The sequence below is a fragment of the Trichosurus vulpecula genome, chromosome 8, assembly GCF_011100635.1.
Source record: "Trichosurus vulpecula isolate mTriVul1 chromosome 8, mTriVul1.pri, whole genome shotgun sequence".
Classification (NCBI taxonomy): Eukaryota; Metazoa; Chordata; class Mammalia; order Diprotodontia; family Phalangeridae; genus Trichosurus; species Trichosurus vulpecula.
Window position 1 is genome coordinate 216,313,129 of NC_050580.1, and position 17,188 is coordinate 216,330,316.

Below are 17,188 nucleotides of genomic sequence, written 5' to 3' on the forward strand. Positions count from 1 at the left end.
TTACCCCACCTCATAGAATTCCATTCTTGAGATAGGGATTTTTTTTTCTATTGAGAGGACAAAAACAAACTTGTTTAACCATGTATTGTTTTATATTTTAGTATCATGCTGCTGATAGTTGCTCTCCTGGCTTCTTACTCAGTTCATCTTCTTCTTACTATGTGTATTCAGACAGGTAAGTAAAAAGACCATATGTATTTTATAGAATAAAGCAGCCATTAAACTTGCCATTTGCTTACATACCTCAAGGACCTTAAAATACTTTGAGATGAATAGGTACTACAAGACAGATGAGTTGAGGCCTCTCAGCAGTCTAAGATGTACAGTTCCAATGCTGTAGAAAGTACATTGAAACAACGATGCTACTAGAAAGAGGAGAAAACTAGCATTCTTAGTTGTATTTCCAGCAAGCGTTACAATATCCTTTTCAGTTTAGGGGATAACTAGCATCTAGACAAATGAAAATCAGATAGATTATTTAGCTCTTGTGCACCTGGTGAAAAAATAGGTGACATTTATGCTAACCTTCACTTCGTTGGCTAGCCATCCAGCAAACGAGTGCCCTTGGGCATACAGAGGGCTCAGAGAGTGGACCGGTCAATGCACATATATCTCCGTGGCGTTCTTTGCTCATAGTGGTCAGTAACATCATCTTCATAAACAAGAAAGGATGACTCAAAGTCTTATTTGCTTTATTTTTGAATTTAACTTTTTAAAAAAACCTAGACCTGTGATTTCAACAGTATGGGGAACACTTAGAGTAGAGTCTCCCTTTTCTGATATAGTTGATAACTTGTTTGTAATTTATAATCTTGCAGAATGACTTGGAGCACTGAGAAGTAAAGTGACTTGTTGCCAAGGTCGCATAGCTATTGTGTGTCAGAGGAAGGACCTGAACTTAGGTCTCCTTCACTGCAGACTGTGATCTTCTATCCACTACACCATGTTACCTTTCATTTTTATTACTTTATATAAAGTAATTATCATTCCTTAGTTTTTGAGGGCTTAGGAAAGGGTCTTTATCCTATATTCTTCCTATCTTAGATCTTAATTCTGGGAGACCACTTGTTAAAAAAAATTTTAACCTATTGTAATGATTATGTATATTTTTCAGATTATGAATAAATATCTTGATTCAGCTAAATATTTCCTAGTTAAAATGTAAATTTCTTACCTACCCACACCAATCCATATCTGATAATTCTGAAAATCTAATATCTGTCTATGTTGTTTTTCTTACTTTAGGGCATTATAAAGTAGAAGAAACCATTTTTCTTTCCTTCTTAATTTCCTTTGCTCTCAATAACCTACTTGGGTTCTTCAACTGGCTTCTTCATGGTCCTGTACAGATACTACTGCTTCCTTCTTCTGTTGATTGAATTCCTTCAGTCACTGTAAAAATACTCTACTGAGGTAGGCTTCTTTTAATAATATCAGTGACATTTTAAAAACATGTACTTAAGTGTATAAAAAAGTTTCTTGTAGCAGAATTATAATACCCAGTTGTAACTCATCAGTCAGGCAGAGAATTATACAAACCTTTTGTAGATAACCTCATCATGAATTTGTATGGACCTAGAAGTGTGGAGAATTTTTATTTCCCCTTTTTAGAAGCAAAGGGCCTTATTCTGTGGCCAGGGACATACTCTGCAGATTCTATATTGGACTCTTTGTGTCCCAAGACATTTTTTTAGGTCCTAAGTGGTAGGTCGTCTCTGCATTAATCTTGAGGTATTATTAGAATTGGTTGCTGTGCAGTGTTCAGATTTTAGATGGAACAGTTTTATTTCAGAGCTCAGGATAAGCTCAGCTCCCTCTTTGCTGAACAAAGAAAACACATTTCCCTCATACAGAATGTAACATTTAGTTCATTGTCTAATAGGTAACTCAGCTGGTATCTTTGTTTAGGCATCTTTTGGTGCTGAGATAGTTTTAAAGCCAATAGAAGGGATGCTTAATGCTTAAGCGTTGTGTGTAATATAATGGAGGCAGAATACAAATATATGTATAAAAACAAGTAACAGAAATAAAAAAAAATCTGCCAGTGTACAGAACTTTATAAATGAATGCTGTGATATTAGTGAAACTAGAAGTGGAACTGATCTGGAAACATAGCATGCATAGAGTAAGATTTGAGAGTTTTAAATGAGGGTAAGGGTAGGTTTTGGCTGAGAGTCTTGAGATCATTGTTCAAGATGCAGGAAACGGCAAATTAAAAGAAAGGAAATGGAAAGTATGAGACATGATGGAGTGAAAGATCAGGGTACTTAAGTAAACTTTTTAAAGACTGCAGTTAGAAATTTTAATTTTGGTGTAAGAAGTCATAATCTAATAGGAACATAAATTTAGAGCTGGAAAGGACATTAGTGGTTCTCTCGTCTAACTTCTTCATTTGACAGATGAGGACACTGAATTGTGGAGGGATTTTGTGATTTGCCCAAAGTTGCCCAGGTAATAGATGTTAGACCTGGGATTCAAATCCAGGCTCTCTTCCTTCATGGCTGTTGGTTTCCATACTCTTGAGAACCATCATAGGATTCCAAAACATTGCTCATAATGTCTCAGATATGGAAAAGTGCCTATATATATATATATTTTTAAATTCTGGAGAAGTACCATGACAGTGAGTAAAAGACAACATGTTCAAAACAATTTTTTAGGAAGATGATTCTTATTACCAAGAGTAGAATAGAATGAAGACGGAGAGGTTGGAGTCAGGAGGTTTAGGAACATAGTGGCTAATCTAAAGCTATAATTTAAGATAACAAGAAGAGTGTTATGGGATATAAGAAATACCAAGTAGCAGGGATTGGCAAGATTCAGGGATGAACTACATGAAAGAAAATGAGGATAGAAAGGAGTCATTGAGAACCTTAAGATTATCAGCCTAGATGACCGAGAAGATAGCAAAAAAAAAAAATGCTTTGAAAAGCAATGAAAAATTGGGCAATAGGCAACATTCATTTAATATATTTAAATGGCAAGGTATATGCTATATAGGTATATGTATAAGTGGGAAGTCAGAGCTAGAGATCTTGAGATTTTCCATATATTTGGTAGTTGAAAATATGTTCAATAATTAGTAAGCTAAGGGAAGGGAACATAGGTAATGGAAAAAAGAGAGACAGAAATCAAAAGAGAAGAAATAGTCAGACAAGTAAGAGGTAGTCCAGAAAGTATAGCTTCCTGAAGGTGAAGTTCAAATATTTATCAGAGATGAGCCAATAACTAATAGTGTCGAAAATGGTAGAGGTCATGTAGTAGTTAGTAAGTGTTTGATGAGTTAGTGAATGAATTAATGACTTTAGATAATTGACCTTTATGGTCACTGTGCAACCAAAAGAAAACAAGATGAAAAGGTTGGAAAACATTACAAATAAGAAATTTTGAAATAATAAGGGATCATTCCACGTGGCCAACTTTCTGAGGGTTGAATAACTTATGTTCCTCAACCCAGATCCAAAGATAATATTGCTGCTGCTGAGAAGCTTGAGCTTTGTACTTCGCCCGAGATTTATTAATTGTCCTTTTTCATTGAAGGAAAAAATGCAGAGTAGACAGTAACTAGATGGAAATATTCCACATGTTCATGAGAAGCAGCTTTCTAAACTGTTCCTGTGAAGACTTAACTCTTTGCCAGACCAAAATAGCCATGACATATGCCTCAATGGCACACTAAATAAGATTTTCTCTCCTGTTTATTTGATTAAGATTTACAGACTTTCAGTCTCCTCAAAACACAACATTGATTTCTCTAATATAAAATATATATATATATATATAAAAGGTTTCCTAAAATAGATTCCTTTCACATTCTGATGATTGCTTCCAGTTATTTATTTAACATGGATTGTGCCAGGTATTGCTAACATGAATTCCTGTAAAAGATGAAAATAATTCCATCTTTCAGATTGGATTGTTTCTGTACCATAGCATATGCTATTAGAGAGGATAATTATTCCTTGTATCATTTTGATGTTTCTCAATATGCGTGTTTCTTTTTAAGTTAGCTTAAATAACAGCAGCCATATGGAGGAAGGAAAGGAAGAAAAAGAAACAAATGCCTAACAGCAATAAAACAAGAAAAAATTTTAAGTAGATATATGTGGAAAGTCAAAATTTTAATTAAACAAGTAATATTTTGTGGCGTAGATGAGGTGGGAGGTTGAGGTTGTTAGCAATTTAGTAACAGGATTTTTTAAAAGAGTTTCAACAGCATATTTGTTGAATAAATGAAGATAATTCTTTTAAGTTCTAACTTAAGATTTTTAAGCATAAAAATTATTATTGTCTCAGATGTAGAAAAGTGCCCATAATTTTTGCACTTTTGTAGTCCTATGACGTGACAGTATGTAATTGCTACACAGATATTCTAACTGGAGATTCAGGGTTCACCATTGAGAATGGTCCTCCACTCTGTCTGGGAACTTATTATACTCAGTGATCTTTTTTGTTGATCTCAAAATTGAGTTATCTCACAGGATCACATAATTTTAGAAGGCCCTTTAGAGATTATCCAGTCTCTTGATTTATGCAGATAAGAACCTGAATCCCAGAATGGGTAAATTCACTTGACCCTAGATTACACAGCTAGTGAGATGGTAGGGTCATAGCTATTGAAGATATTTTGACATGTTGTAGTTAATGATCTTCTTAGCCTTGAGAGAACAAAAAGTGATATACCTTGAGAAGCTTATAGCGTTGGAACTGCAACCTATATCTGTTTTCTTCAAGTGTAGTACTGTTTATACCACAGTGTACTTCAGACTAGATTATTCACAAATTACTAGATAAAACAGAATAGTTATTGCTACAGTGTGCCTTATCTAGCATCTTTGGAAATATTAGAACTTGCATAGAGAAAATAAGTACATAGTTACAGCATTTTTAGAAGTTATCAATTGTATTTACTATTGCTTGAGAAGTAAAAGTTATTTAATTTTTATGTGGAAAAACAAATTAATGATGTTCATGTTGTAAAGTTATGGCTTGGTACCTTTTTATGAAGATTTTTACTTTTACTGATGATAAATGTTTGTTTAGCACTACCATTTAAAAATAACCAAACTATGCACAAGTTTTTAGAAAAACTTAACCAAATGACTTATTTACCGACTGACTGTAAAATTGGTAACTTTGGAAGCAGTTCCTAACATGTCTAAAGCACAGAAGACAGGAAAACAAAAATGAAATAACCCTTACCTTCAATGACCTTATATTCTAATGGCGTGGTATGTTGGGATACAACACATTTAATATAAGATATTTTGAAGAGGAAGAAAGTATAAACATCTGGGGAAGGTCTCAAAGGAGATTTAGAACTAGAAAAGACCATAGAGATCGTTTAGTCCAACCCCCTCATTTTATATATGAGGAAATTAAGGCACAGGGCTTCTGGAAGATACTCCAGTTTTCTTTCCACTATACTACACTGCCTCCCTCATTTTAATTTAAAAAAATATTTTTATAGTTCCATGAAGTGCTTAAAAGAATGTAAAATGAAAGGCTTACAAAATAAACAACTTAAGGGAATTATTTTCCTGTAATAAGAGTTTTAGGAAAGCCTATACTCAAAACCTTCACTTATACACCAATATGACAGTAGTATTATTGTGCTGTATGAAAGAAAGTACATTATTATTATTATCCTGAGTGACCTGAAAAAAAATTCTTTGAAAGTACGGTAAGACCTTGTTTATTTGACTCAGCCTCTTCACATCTTCAGTTTCCAAGGCCTATTTCCTGTATGAGTTTACATAGTGAAAATATTATAGTGGATTTTGCAGCCTTAGAGATCTGTGGTCACTTTTTGCAGTTATCCCTTTTTAAATTACTATAGTGTAGTTAATCCACAGAACTTTCTCACAGTAGCTAGTGTTACTTCTTAGTACCTTTCTTGGAATGATGCTTAATTTACAAGATTTCGAGGCAACCTCTGAGTAGTATAATGTCTATTTAGGCTTCAGTTTTATAAGACCATCCAAAACCTTTGCACTTTGAAGTTTTGGATCAAGAAGTACTAGTACCTGGATTATATTTCTTCAAATTCAACAAAATTTAATTGTAGGATATCAGAAAACTTTCTTACATATAGTTCACAAATTAGGCGGCCCCTCTTACTTTCCATGTGGAAGGTCACAAAACATCTTTCCATAAGAATTCTTCTGCGTTTGATTGACTCCAGTTACTCTGGACTCATGAAAATTATGATATAATTTGCTTATAATAATACATAAATTTTTGATAAAATAATATAGAATCCACCAAAAAAAATCACTGTTCTTTTTTCTCCTGACAGCTGTTACATCCTATGAAGACCTTGGTCTTTTTGCATTTGGATCATTTGGAAAGGTAACTTTTTTTTTCTCCTGACTGTTGACCAAGCTGGAACTAGATAGTATTTTCCTCTTTTTCTGAATAAACGAGAATGATGAGTGAAAAGCAGTTCATTAGGAAGAAATAAAAAAAATTAAGAGAATAGCAGGAAATACAAGGGAAGCAGAACAAAAATAAAAGGGAAAACTATATTAACCAAAGGAAAAAATTGCATAAGTGACTGGTGACTGCTATTTATGTTCCAAGTATAGGTTGTAATTCTTCCTAGGAGATAAGGTGAGGGAACTCAAGGAATGCCTTTCTATACTCCAAGTTATTAGGAAAAATGAAATATTCCTATAAAAAAGGAAGCTGTTCTTCACTGGGTGTTGAGAGTGAGACTCTAAAGTCGAGGAGGGATAGCTTGATCCTTATTGGGAGGTTAGAGAGTGGAAAAATGTCACACAGAAGAGGAATAGAGAGAAATGGACGAGTATAAACTTTAAGTTTGAAACAAATTTGAGTCTTCCTGAAGAGGAGGAAACTGGATGATCTGAGAAAGGAGTGGTCCTCCAAGGAATGATGTGATAGAGCCATGACAAGCCTCATGTGAGGGGTCATCTATTAAAAGTCAGAAGAAGAAAGGAAAAATAATGGTAGTTGGTGACTTCCTTGCTCAGAGATACTGAGGTACGTAATTATTAAACTGATAACAGTAGATATGTTCGTCATCTTCCCAAGGCCTCTATCTAAGACATTACAAAGAATCCCAGCACTTTCACTAAATACCTGTGAAACTTTGAGCAAGCCTCTTAACCTCTCTGGGTCTGTTTCCTCCTCTATAAAATGAGGTACTTTTCTGGTCTACATTTATGATCCTATGAAGTATAGATTTATCATCCTTCCAAGACCTGTCTAAATGTATCACTACTACCCAAATCTGGCATTCTATGTGGACAGAAATGATACTGCCAGAGGGAACATAGAAAGTACTGGCAAGGATTACAAAGTCTTGGACAAGGAAGTGAAGGGCATGGGTATGAGTTGTGTTTTCGTCACTGCTGCCTACTGAAGGAAAAATTGAATCTTATTTAGTTTTTTGTTTTTTTCTGCAAAGAAGAGTGACCTTTACACCAGAACTAACAGAATAAAAATTAGTACTCAAGATTTGTAAGGAGATAATAAGAGAGCATCTAGCTGGTCTTGATGAATTCAAGTCAGTGACCCAGATGAACTGCATCTTAGGGTACTGACAGAACTGGTAGATCTGACTGCTAAGGCAACATTAGTGATATTTGAAAGGTCATGAGTAGGAGAGGTGACACAAGACTGGAGAAGGACAGATGTCCTGATTTTCAGAAAAGCCAAGAGATTAGAATCTACAGGCCTTAGGCCTGTGATCTTGACTTTGATTCCTGGAAAAACTCTAAGGGGGTGGGAAACATGCGGCCTGTGGCCTTCTAGGCCCTTGGGTATGGCATTTTGACTGAGTCCAAGTTTTACAGAACAAATCCTTTTATTAAAGGGACTTGTTTTGTGAAGTTTGGATTCAAAGGGCCACACTTGAGGACCTGAAGGGCCATATGTGGCCTTAAGGCCACAGGTTCCCCACCCCTGCTAGAATACAATAAAGAGATTATTGCTGAACAGAAAGGCAAGCAGTGAATTTCTCGAAGCAGGATGGCTTCGTCAAGAGCTAGTCTTGTCAGACTAACAATTTTCTTTTTTTGACAGAATTACTAAAATAGTGGATGAAATGAATACACTATGGTAGATACCAAAGAAAACAGTGATAATGAAGAGAGAAAGTATAGCAACTTAGGAGATCAGAGATGACAAAATCCAGGGAAGGAGTTAGTAGTCAAACCCTTGGTCTCATGTCTAAGGCAACAAAGAGAAGAACTGGAGGCCCTAACACAAGGAGGCAAATTTTACATTATGGCTATCGCTGAGTCTTGGCATGAAACATTACAGGGATGTGGCTCTGTTTGGGTATACCTTCTTTACAAGAAAGGGGGTATTTTAAGGGGTCAGGGGACATCTGCTTGTGTAGAATAGCATGTTAAGAAGGTATACTGTTAGGGGCAGCTAGGTGGCACAGTGAGTAGAGCACTGGTCCTGGAGTCAGGAGGACCTGAGTTCAAATCCAGCCTCAGATACTTGACACACTTACTAGCTGTGTGACCTTGGGCAAGTCACTTAGCCCCAATTGCACTGCCTTCCCCCCTGCAAAAAAAAAAAAAAGGTATGCTTTCAGCAGAAATCTAGAAATCAGAAGGGAGAGAGACTCAATCTACAGTTACATATTAAGCCAGGCACCGCACTAGGCAAAAGTGAAAACTAGTCCCTGCTATAATCAAGGAGAAAATGTACATATATAGATATCTATAAAAATACACAATTAGAATATAACCTTGAGGGTAGAGGAGGCAGTAGCAGCTAGGAGGACTAGGAAAAGCTTCTTGTGTTGAGCTGAGTCTTGAAACAAATGAAAAATCCTAAAGCATCTTGGTAAAAATAGATGGAGGCAGGAAAACTTGACTTTGTCAGCAGTATATTTTTAACACCTGGGCAGAAAGAAAAAATTAGAAGAGGAGATCATAAGCCTGTTGCAGAGGCATGAGATAGGAGTGACTGGCAATTTTAATTATCCAAACATCTACTTGATCTCCCTGTTTGTAAAATATGGAGGAGCCAACAAACGGAAAATCTGTATTAGATGTCTTAACAGCAGGAAGGTTGCTGGAGTAGAAATGATAGGTGAACATTGGGAAGAGGAAACCACTTCCTTCTTTGAGTATATATGAAAGAGGTGAAGAAAGGTACATTCTGACATGAGAAGAACGTGTTTCAGAAGTAGGATAGATGGAATTACATGGACTAAAATTATGCAGTGGATATAAGCCCAGGAGAGATGGAAAACACTCAAGAGTGAAATTCTAAAGACATATGGGGAAGCAGCTCCAAAAATAAGGAAAAATGAGACCTGCCTAAAAAGACCAGTGACAGTCAACTAGCATTTGTTAAGTGCTACTGTGTGCCAGGCTCGGTACTAAAAAACTTCATCTTTGTCTGTTGGCTACTTCTCTGCTACCTATAAATATGCCTGTGTCTCTCCCATCCTCAAAAAATCCTTACTGTATCTATCCATCCTTTTAGTTATCATTTTAGATCTCCTCCCTTTCCTGGCTCAACTCCTTGAGAAAGCCATTTACAATAGGTGCCTCTACTTCTTTTTGCTCCTTTCTAACTACTTATTGGACATCTCAAACTGAATGTCCTGTAGAGAGCTTAAACTGAACCATGTCCAAAGCAAACATTCCATGCTTTGGGGCTCAGACTGATGGGAGAGATAACATGCAAAAAACTGTGTCTCAGAGGGAAGGCACTGAGATGATGGAGGACAGGGAAAGTCTTCTTGCAGAAGGTAGGACTTTAGCTGAGACTTGAATGAAGCCAAGGAAACCCAGAGGCTGAAGGGAGGAGGGAGAGCATCTCAGGCATTGGGGGTAGCTGGTAAAATATTCAGACAAAAACAGCAAACTATCTTTGCATTTTAAAAGCTAAATGCAGAAGTAAAGGTAAGTGACAGGCTGAAGAGTGTGGCATGGTCCTATAAAAATAGGATTAAATGGCATGCTCACCACATTTATAGATGATGTAAAGCTGATACAAATGACATAATAACAAGTTCACAGCCTGGCAGTCAGATTCCAAAAGATCTTGATAGGCTTGAACTTTTAGGTCAAGAGTGCTAAATCTCAGAGTGAGATGTGGTCTGCTAGTGAAACTAAAGATAACAAAAAAAGGTTTTGGTATTTGTTTTTTTAAGTTCTATTGAAAAAAAAAAGGAGGAAAGGGGAGATAGGACTGCCACTTGGAGTACGTAGTCATCATGATGATGACTGACAACAGAAAGAAGAGAGAGGTGCTTAAATCTTAGTTTCCTTCTAAGAAATGTGACCTTTGTAATGGAAATGACCAAACAAAAATTTTTACTTGGGAATTGAAGCCCACAAAAATGAGGTAGTAAATGATCATGTGGTTATCTTTAATGAATTTGTCGTTTAGCCCATATCATTGTAGCTAACATTTATATAGCACTTCCTGTGTACCAGGCATTGTGCTAAGTGCTTCACAATTATTATTTAATCCTCACAGTGACAGGAGCTATAACATAATATATGATCCCTATTTTTACACATGACAAAACTGAGGCGAACAAGTTAAGTGACTTTCCCAAGGTCACACAGCTAGTACTTGTCTGAGACTGGATTTGAACTGAGTCTTCTTAGCTCCAGGCATAGTGCTCTATCCAATGAATTGTATCCTTGGGTTTTCAAAGAAATGACAACTGTGATTACTAAGCCACTCCCAGTAATATTTGAAAGATCATGGAGAATGAGAAGAGCACCACAGAACTACAGGAGGGAAAATTCCTGAATTTCAGGAAAAAGGAGAAAGAATAGATTCCACAAACTGTAGGCCAATGAGCCTAACTTTGATTTCTGTAGAAATTCTAGAATAAATCATTTGAGAGATGGTTGGTGGACATCTAGAGAAGCGTTGTTTACAAAGAGTGAACATGCTACATCAAGAACAGATCATGCCCAACCAACTTTATTTCTTTTTTTGACAGTAACTAAACTAGTAGATCAGGTGACTATATCAGTTTTCCATAGATTTAGCATATATTTGATAAAGCATCCTATGCTATTTTTGTGGAAAAGATTGCAATACAATTGCAATAATGATACTACAATGCAATGATAATACAATTGGATAATTCAGAAATTGTTGAATGGCCAAACAAGAAAAGCAGCCATTCTGTCCTCTGTAGTTCAGTGTTAGTTTAGTCACCTGCAGTTGAGTACTGAAGGGCTATGTGTTTGGATGTTTAACATCTTTATTAGTGGCTTGGCTAAAGCATTAAATGGTATGGTCACCAAATTCTCAGATGATACAGAAGTGGTGCAGATGACACAATAGCTAGTTCACAGGAGCTAGCTGTTCAGGTACCAAAAGATCTTGATAGGCTTGAACTCTTAGGTGAATCAATAAGGATAAATGTAAAGTCTTATACTTGGGTACAAGAAATCAACTGTACAAATACATGATGGGAGATGCGTGAAGAATAGCGTAGTGTATAGAGAGTTGACCTCAGATTCAGGAAACCTAGGTTCAGTTTCCTGGGGCCTCTGACACATTCTGCCTGCACTACCCTGGGCAAATCCCTTCATCAATCAATGCCCCAAGCAACCCTTTAAGATTATGAGTTATAGTACAATTGGTGATCTGCAATGGTAAAAGGCATTTCCTCTCTGATAGTTCCCCTACAACAGATCTAATCCGTATTTTAATTATAGTCCCTATTATAGCTATAGCAGTATAACATATCCTGGTAATACTAAGATAAAAGGGAAAAAAACAATCCCTGCCCTCAAGAATGTTACAATCTGGCAGTGGAATAAAATACAGTATTTTACATTTATATATTACTTCACAGATTACAACATGCTTCAATTATCTATAATACAAACTAGACTGAAACAGGACATAACCTTCATTTCTGACCTTCATGATCATCAATATTCCCTCAGACACCCAAATTTCTAGTCCCTCAGTTTATTCATTTTCCAAGACCTATTCCCATACACAAAGATGGTCATGCCCTTAATCTTGCCATCACCTCCAGTGTTCTTCATCTATATTCACGAACTTGGTAATTCTTTTATCTCACCATGATCTGTTGTCATTCCATCTTTCCCTCTGCCTTAAAACTCATAACCCTATTCTTCATTTTCACTATGACCTCCAGTCCCAATAGCCCTCTGTTCTTTCCCAGGCTATCACCTCTGCACTGGCTATACTCTCCTTCCTTTCCCCCTTGACCCCTTGGTAAACCAATTCAACTGTACACTATGCTCCATTCTCTAGTCCCTTGCCCCTTATCCTGCCCCTATCATGCCCTACAAAGACCCAATCTTACTTCTTTTCCTGATTAATGAACAGACCTGGAGAATATCTTGGAGTAAAGCACAGTCCATATCTATGCAACATAACTTTAACAAGGCAGTGACATATTAACTAGATCATCACTTCAGCTAGGCAGTCCATTTATACGGAAGTCAACAAACTTTCTGCAAAGGACCATAGTGCCTGTTTAGACTTTGTGGACAAGAAGCAAAATCAAGGATACTTACACTGCATATAGTAGTACTTACACAATGAGAGAAAATAAATTAAATTTTTTATTGATTAAGTTCAAAATATAACAATTGAGTGTAATTTTTTGTAATATGGGTCTAATAATGAGAAACATGGACTTCTTTTGGGAAGGATGACATTTCATATAGTTGAAGTTCAAAGTTATTATTCCCTATTATCAAAATTGATTACAAATGTTCATCTTTAATGATGATTAATAACGATATTTTACATCTTTGAAAAAGCCTTTTCACATAGGTACTAACAACTTACCACTATAATTTTAATTGAGCATATTCATTGCTTAAAAGGCATCTGTAAAATTCTGTTAGATACTTCTCTTGACATTTGCCTTTTAGCATATTATTACATTGCAGATTAATTACTTCCCATTGAAGATTAGGTGGAACTCCTCATTTGCACAGCTAAATGGATTTTGAAGTATGGAGATTCCTTTTGCATTTGCATCAAGGACTGACAAATGCTGCTGCAACTGTAGTTTGAGTTCAGGAAATAGCTGATGCAAATTTGTGTGGAAGTAGCAATCTCACTTCCTGTTTTAACTTTTGACAGCATGAGGAGTGTGTAAACAGACTTGACATTTTGATTCAAACAACATTAGTTGTATAATTGACTTTATCACAGTATAAATTTTACATTTAAGTGCTGTTTTGCTTTGTAATTTTAGGCCGAATTCATTAAGAAACATTATCAAGTCTGCAGCAAAAACAAATTTCCTAAACATTTCAGTGTTCGATAATAGTGATTGAAGACACTTCTCAATTAGAAAAATATGTCTCAGCCTTGAGCTCAAAAAATTGTAATGAAACTTTTTCCCCCTCTTCTTTTCTTGTTTTAACATGATGGGTCTGCACTGGTAATAAGAAATAAATAAAATATCATGGTACTTTGATACACATGGCCCTTGAAACATTGTTGAATTACAGTTGCATCACTGTAATTTCTAGAGCCCTGAGCAGCATTGTGAAGCAATAAGAGCCAAATAAAGTGTCTGTTGTAATAACTCACTTATGCCTTTGCAGCATGAAAGAAGCCATAGACAGTACATAAACAAATGAGCATGGCTGTGTTCTGCTAAAACTATGGACATTGAAATTTGAGTGCCAGATTGCTGACTGCTGATTTATATCTCCCTAATCAATATACTATACTACTCACCCACAGTGCTTTTCCAGAACTTTTCATTCCTCCTTAAATCTCTCAGTGCTTCCCATCTCCATAGCCTCTTAGCTGAAAACATTGCTTTAAATTTCACTGAAAAAAAAACTGAGATCATTCTCTGTGAGAACTCCCTATTCTCCCCTCCTCATAGCTCAAGAAGTCTTCTGTCACTGTTCACCCCTGTCTCACACAAAGAAGTGGCCTTTCTCCTAAGGCAAACTCTATATACGCAGATACCTATTCCATCCTGTCTTCTCCAGCAGATTGGCCCCTCTATTGTTCCCACTCTCACCAATTATTCATCTTTCCTTTTCTATTGGCTGTTTCCCTGCTCTCTATATAATATATAGCCCATGTCTCCCCCATCCTCAAAAAAACTTCTCACTGTATCTATCTGTAACCTTTAGTTATCATCTTAGATCTCTCCTCCCTTTCCTGGCTAAACTTCTTGAGAAAGCCATTTGTAATAAGTGCTTCTACATCTTTTTATTCTTTTCTAACTACTTATCAGACATCTCAAACTGAATGTCTTGTAGAGAGCTTAAACTGAATATGTTGAAAATGGAACTCACGCCCCCAAACCCTACCCTCTTCTAAACTTATTACCATTGAGGGTTCCTCCATCCTCTCAGTCACCCAGGTTCACAGTGTAGGTGGCATTCCCAGTGTCCATCCCTAATATCCAGTCAGCGGCCAGGTCCTCTCAATTCTACCTTCCCAACATCTCTACCATCACTCCCTTCGCTCAGTAGCCTCCTCATTATCTCCTTTCCTCAAGAATATCCTAACTCCTGTTCATTCTCCACACAGTGGTCAAAGTAATCTTCCTAAAGGATAGATTTGACCGTGTCATACTCTCTACACTCCCAATCCCAACAACTCCGTTGGTTCTATATTGACTCCAGGATCAAATATAAAATCTTCCATTTGACTTCTAAAGTCCTCCATAACATTATCTCTTCCTGCTTTTCTAGTCTTCTTGCACCCGAGTCTCCTCCACATACTCTGCAGTCCAGGGACAATGGCCTCCTTGATATTTATCATACAAGACACTCAATCCTCTGATTCCTGGCATTTTCAGTGGCTCTTCCCGTTACCTGGAATTCTCCCTCCTAATTTCTGCCTCCTGGCTTCCTTCAAGCCTTAGCTAAAATCCCTTCTGCAAAAAGCCTTTCTTAGTCTACTTCATGCTAGTGTCTTCCCCCTGTGATTGCTTTCCATTTATCCTTTTTATCTTTTATGTGCATTAATTTGCATGTTGTCTCCCTCATTGAAGGCAGTGACTATTTTTTATCTTTCTTTGTATCCTTAGTACTAAGCACAGTGCCTTACCTTAACAAATGCTTCTTGACTTACAAAGCTTCTTCAAGGTCACATAGCTAGTTAGTGGCAGTGAGGAGTAGAGACCAGATTTCCTGACAGCTATTTTAGTTTATTAAAGCATGCCACCTGTTTCCACAAGCAGTCACAAATTGACTTATTCTTGGCACAAACGACCTTATTAATGACCCGTTCTACTTCCAAAGTCACTATTCTCCATTGTTCCAAAATGTCCTCCCTCTGTCATATGATGACTCTGTAAATATGGGGAAATCTCTTGACTTCTTGAGGCCTCAGTTTCTTCATTTACAAAATGATTGAATTGGATTATTTGACTTCATGGCCCCTTCTGGTTCTAAATCTGTGTAATCCATATTAGGGGAAAATATGTACATCGGTTATCTATTTTATTTTATTTTTGGTCTAGATCTCTGATTTTGTTGGTATAGTGAACTCCTGGTGATGAAATACATACCCAGCCGCAGATACCCAATTGTATCCACCTTATCAGTTGCTTGGAGCATCGAGAGATTGCGCCTTATGCAGAGCTACACAGTTAGTATATTTTAGAAGTATAATTTCAGCCGAGGCCTTGATGAATTTAAGGTCATCTCTCTTGTCTACTAAGCCCTGCTGCCTCTCCCTGTGTTTATTAGAACAACTAAATAGATTCCTGGTGGTGAGGATGGGAGGAAAAGTAGTAATCAGAGCTTATGTTTACAAAGTGCTTCGCAGTTGTGAAATGCTTTTACCTTCATTAACTCATTCAGTCCTCACATTAACCCTCTGAGATAGGTAATCCATTTTACAGATGAAGAAACTAAGACTCAGAGACATCATGTTACCTTCTACTATGAAGTGGCAGAATCGGAATGAAAACCTGAGTCTTCCAACTCCAAGCTCAGCGCTTTCAAACAATACTGTATTATTTCAGGAAGATACTGTAAAGGTGATAGAAAAAAATCTGGTTTATAATCAAAAGGACATATTTGAATCCTCTGTAGCGTTGTGATTCAGTCCCTTAGTGATTTGAATGAACTACAAGCTTGACAGAGTGAAGAGTACGACAAGTATATGAAACCAATTATAAACATTTCTGGTCATTATCCTTGGTGACAAGGATGTTTGTTTTATAAAGATATAAATATGAGGATGTATTCAGTCATCAAGGAACTTCCTGTGTGTGGTTTGGTTGAAGAACCGATGTGTTGGAGACTCAGTAGAAGAAAATGTCTTAAGAAAACACCCTGATTAGTTCTTGTTGATTTGTAAACGCGCCTCTCAGCATCATCACTGTCATCGCTGTTAATGTGTGTTAGCGTGCGCCTCTGGGTTTCTTACTTTAGCATCGATTTTCTGGAAGAATATAAATCGCTAAAGAAGCGAAACTGTATTAGCATCATTGCTCACAATAAGCAGAGACGGTCGCCGCCATTTTCTTTTCTAATTCTCATCCGCATGAAGCAGAAAAGTGGCATGGTTTCTACTAGTTAGACTATGGTTTCTACTAGTTAGACTATGGTTTCTACTAGTTAGACTATGGTTTCTACTAGTTAGAGGCTAAACTGGGAACTAGATGTTCAACTTGTGACCCAAGTCTTCTGTTAGGGAGAATCCTCTTTGGGTCTGTTTTGACTTCTGTGAAACTAGAAGGTTTTGTGTATTGTATGTTCTTCTGAGAAGTGAGTCATGAAAAGTGTTTTAAATATTTCAGAAATTTTTTTTGTAAAACTGTTATAGTCACATAAAATTTTGTGCTGTTAAAGGATATTTTAACATCGATTACTTGATTTCTTTTACAAATTTCATAATGTGGCCAGACTTGGTACTCTTACACTTTACATACGTCTGAGAAGTTAAAGTATAATGCAAGAGCGGCCGAAGTTCTGGCAACTTTTTAAATAGCTTTTCCTGGAGGAAAACTGTTCTAAGGCGAGGAATTACAGTTTCCAATTTCAGGAATCCATCTTGCAAAGGTTTGTTATTTATCACAAGGGCAACTGGCAAGGGAGTATTTCTGGCATGGTGCAACTCATCACTATTCCTAGAAAAACAACTCTTGAGTGCATGTCCTAAAATACTGGGCATCATCTTTGTATACAAAGAAAAGTTCAAACTATCACTTTGACATATACATTGTGGCTTATTTAAAGGGGCCACTTGC

General features: G+C 36.6%; 1 protein-coding gene across 1 annotated transcript in view; it reads left to right on the forward strand.

Moving 5' to 3' along the window:
• Positions 1–17,188, forward strand: part of SLC38A6 (solute carrier family 38 member 6) — a 78,740-nt gene that overhangs the window by 6,452 nt on the left and 55,100 nt on the right. The window contains exons 3-4 of the mRNA XM_036736330.1: positions 102–175; positions 6,299–6,351. Coding sequence (XP_036592225.1) covers positions 102–175; positions 6,299–6,351 — 127 coding nt within the window. The remainder of the gene's footprint in view (positions 1–101; positions 176–6,298; positions 6,352–17,188) is intronic.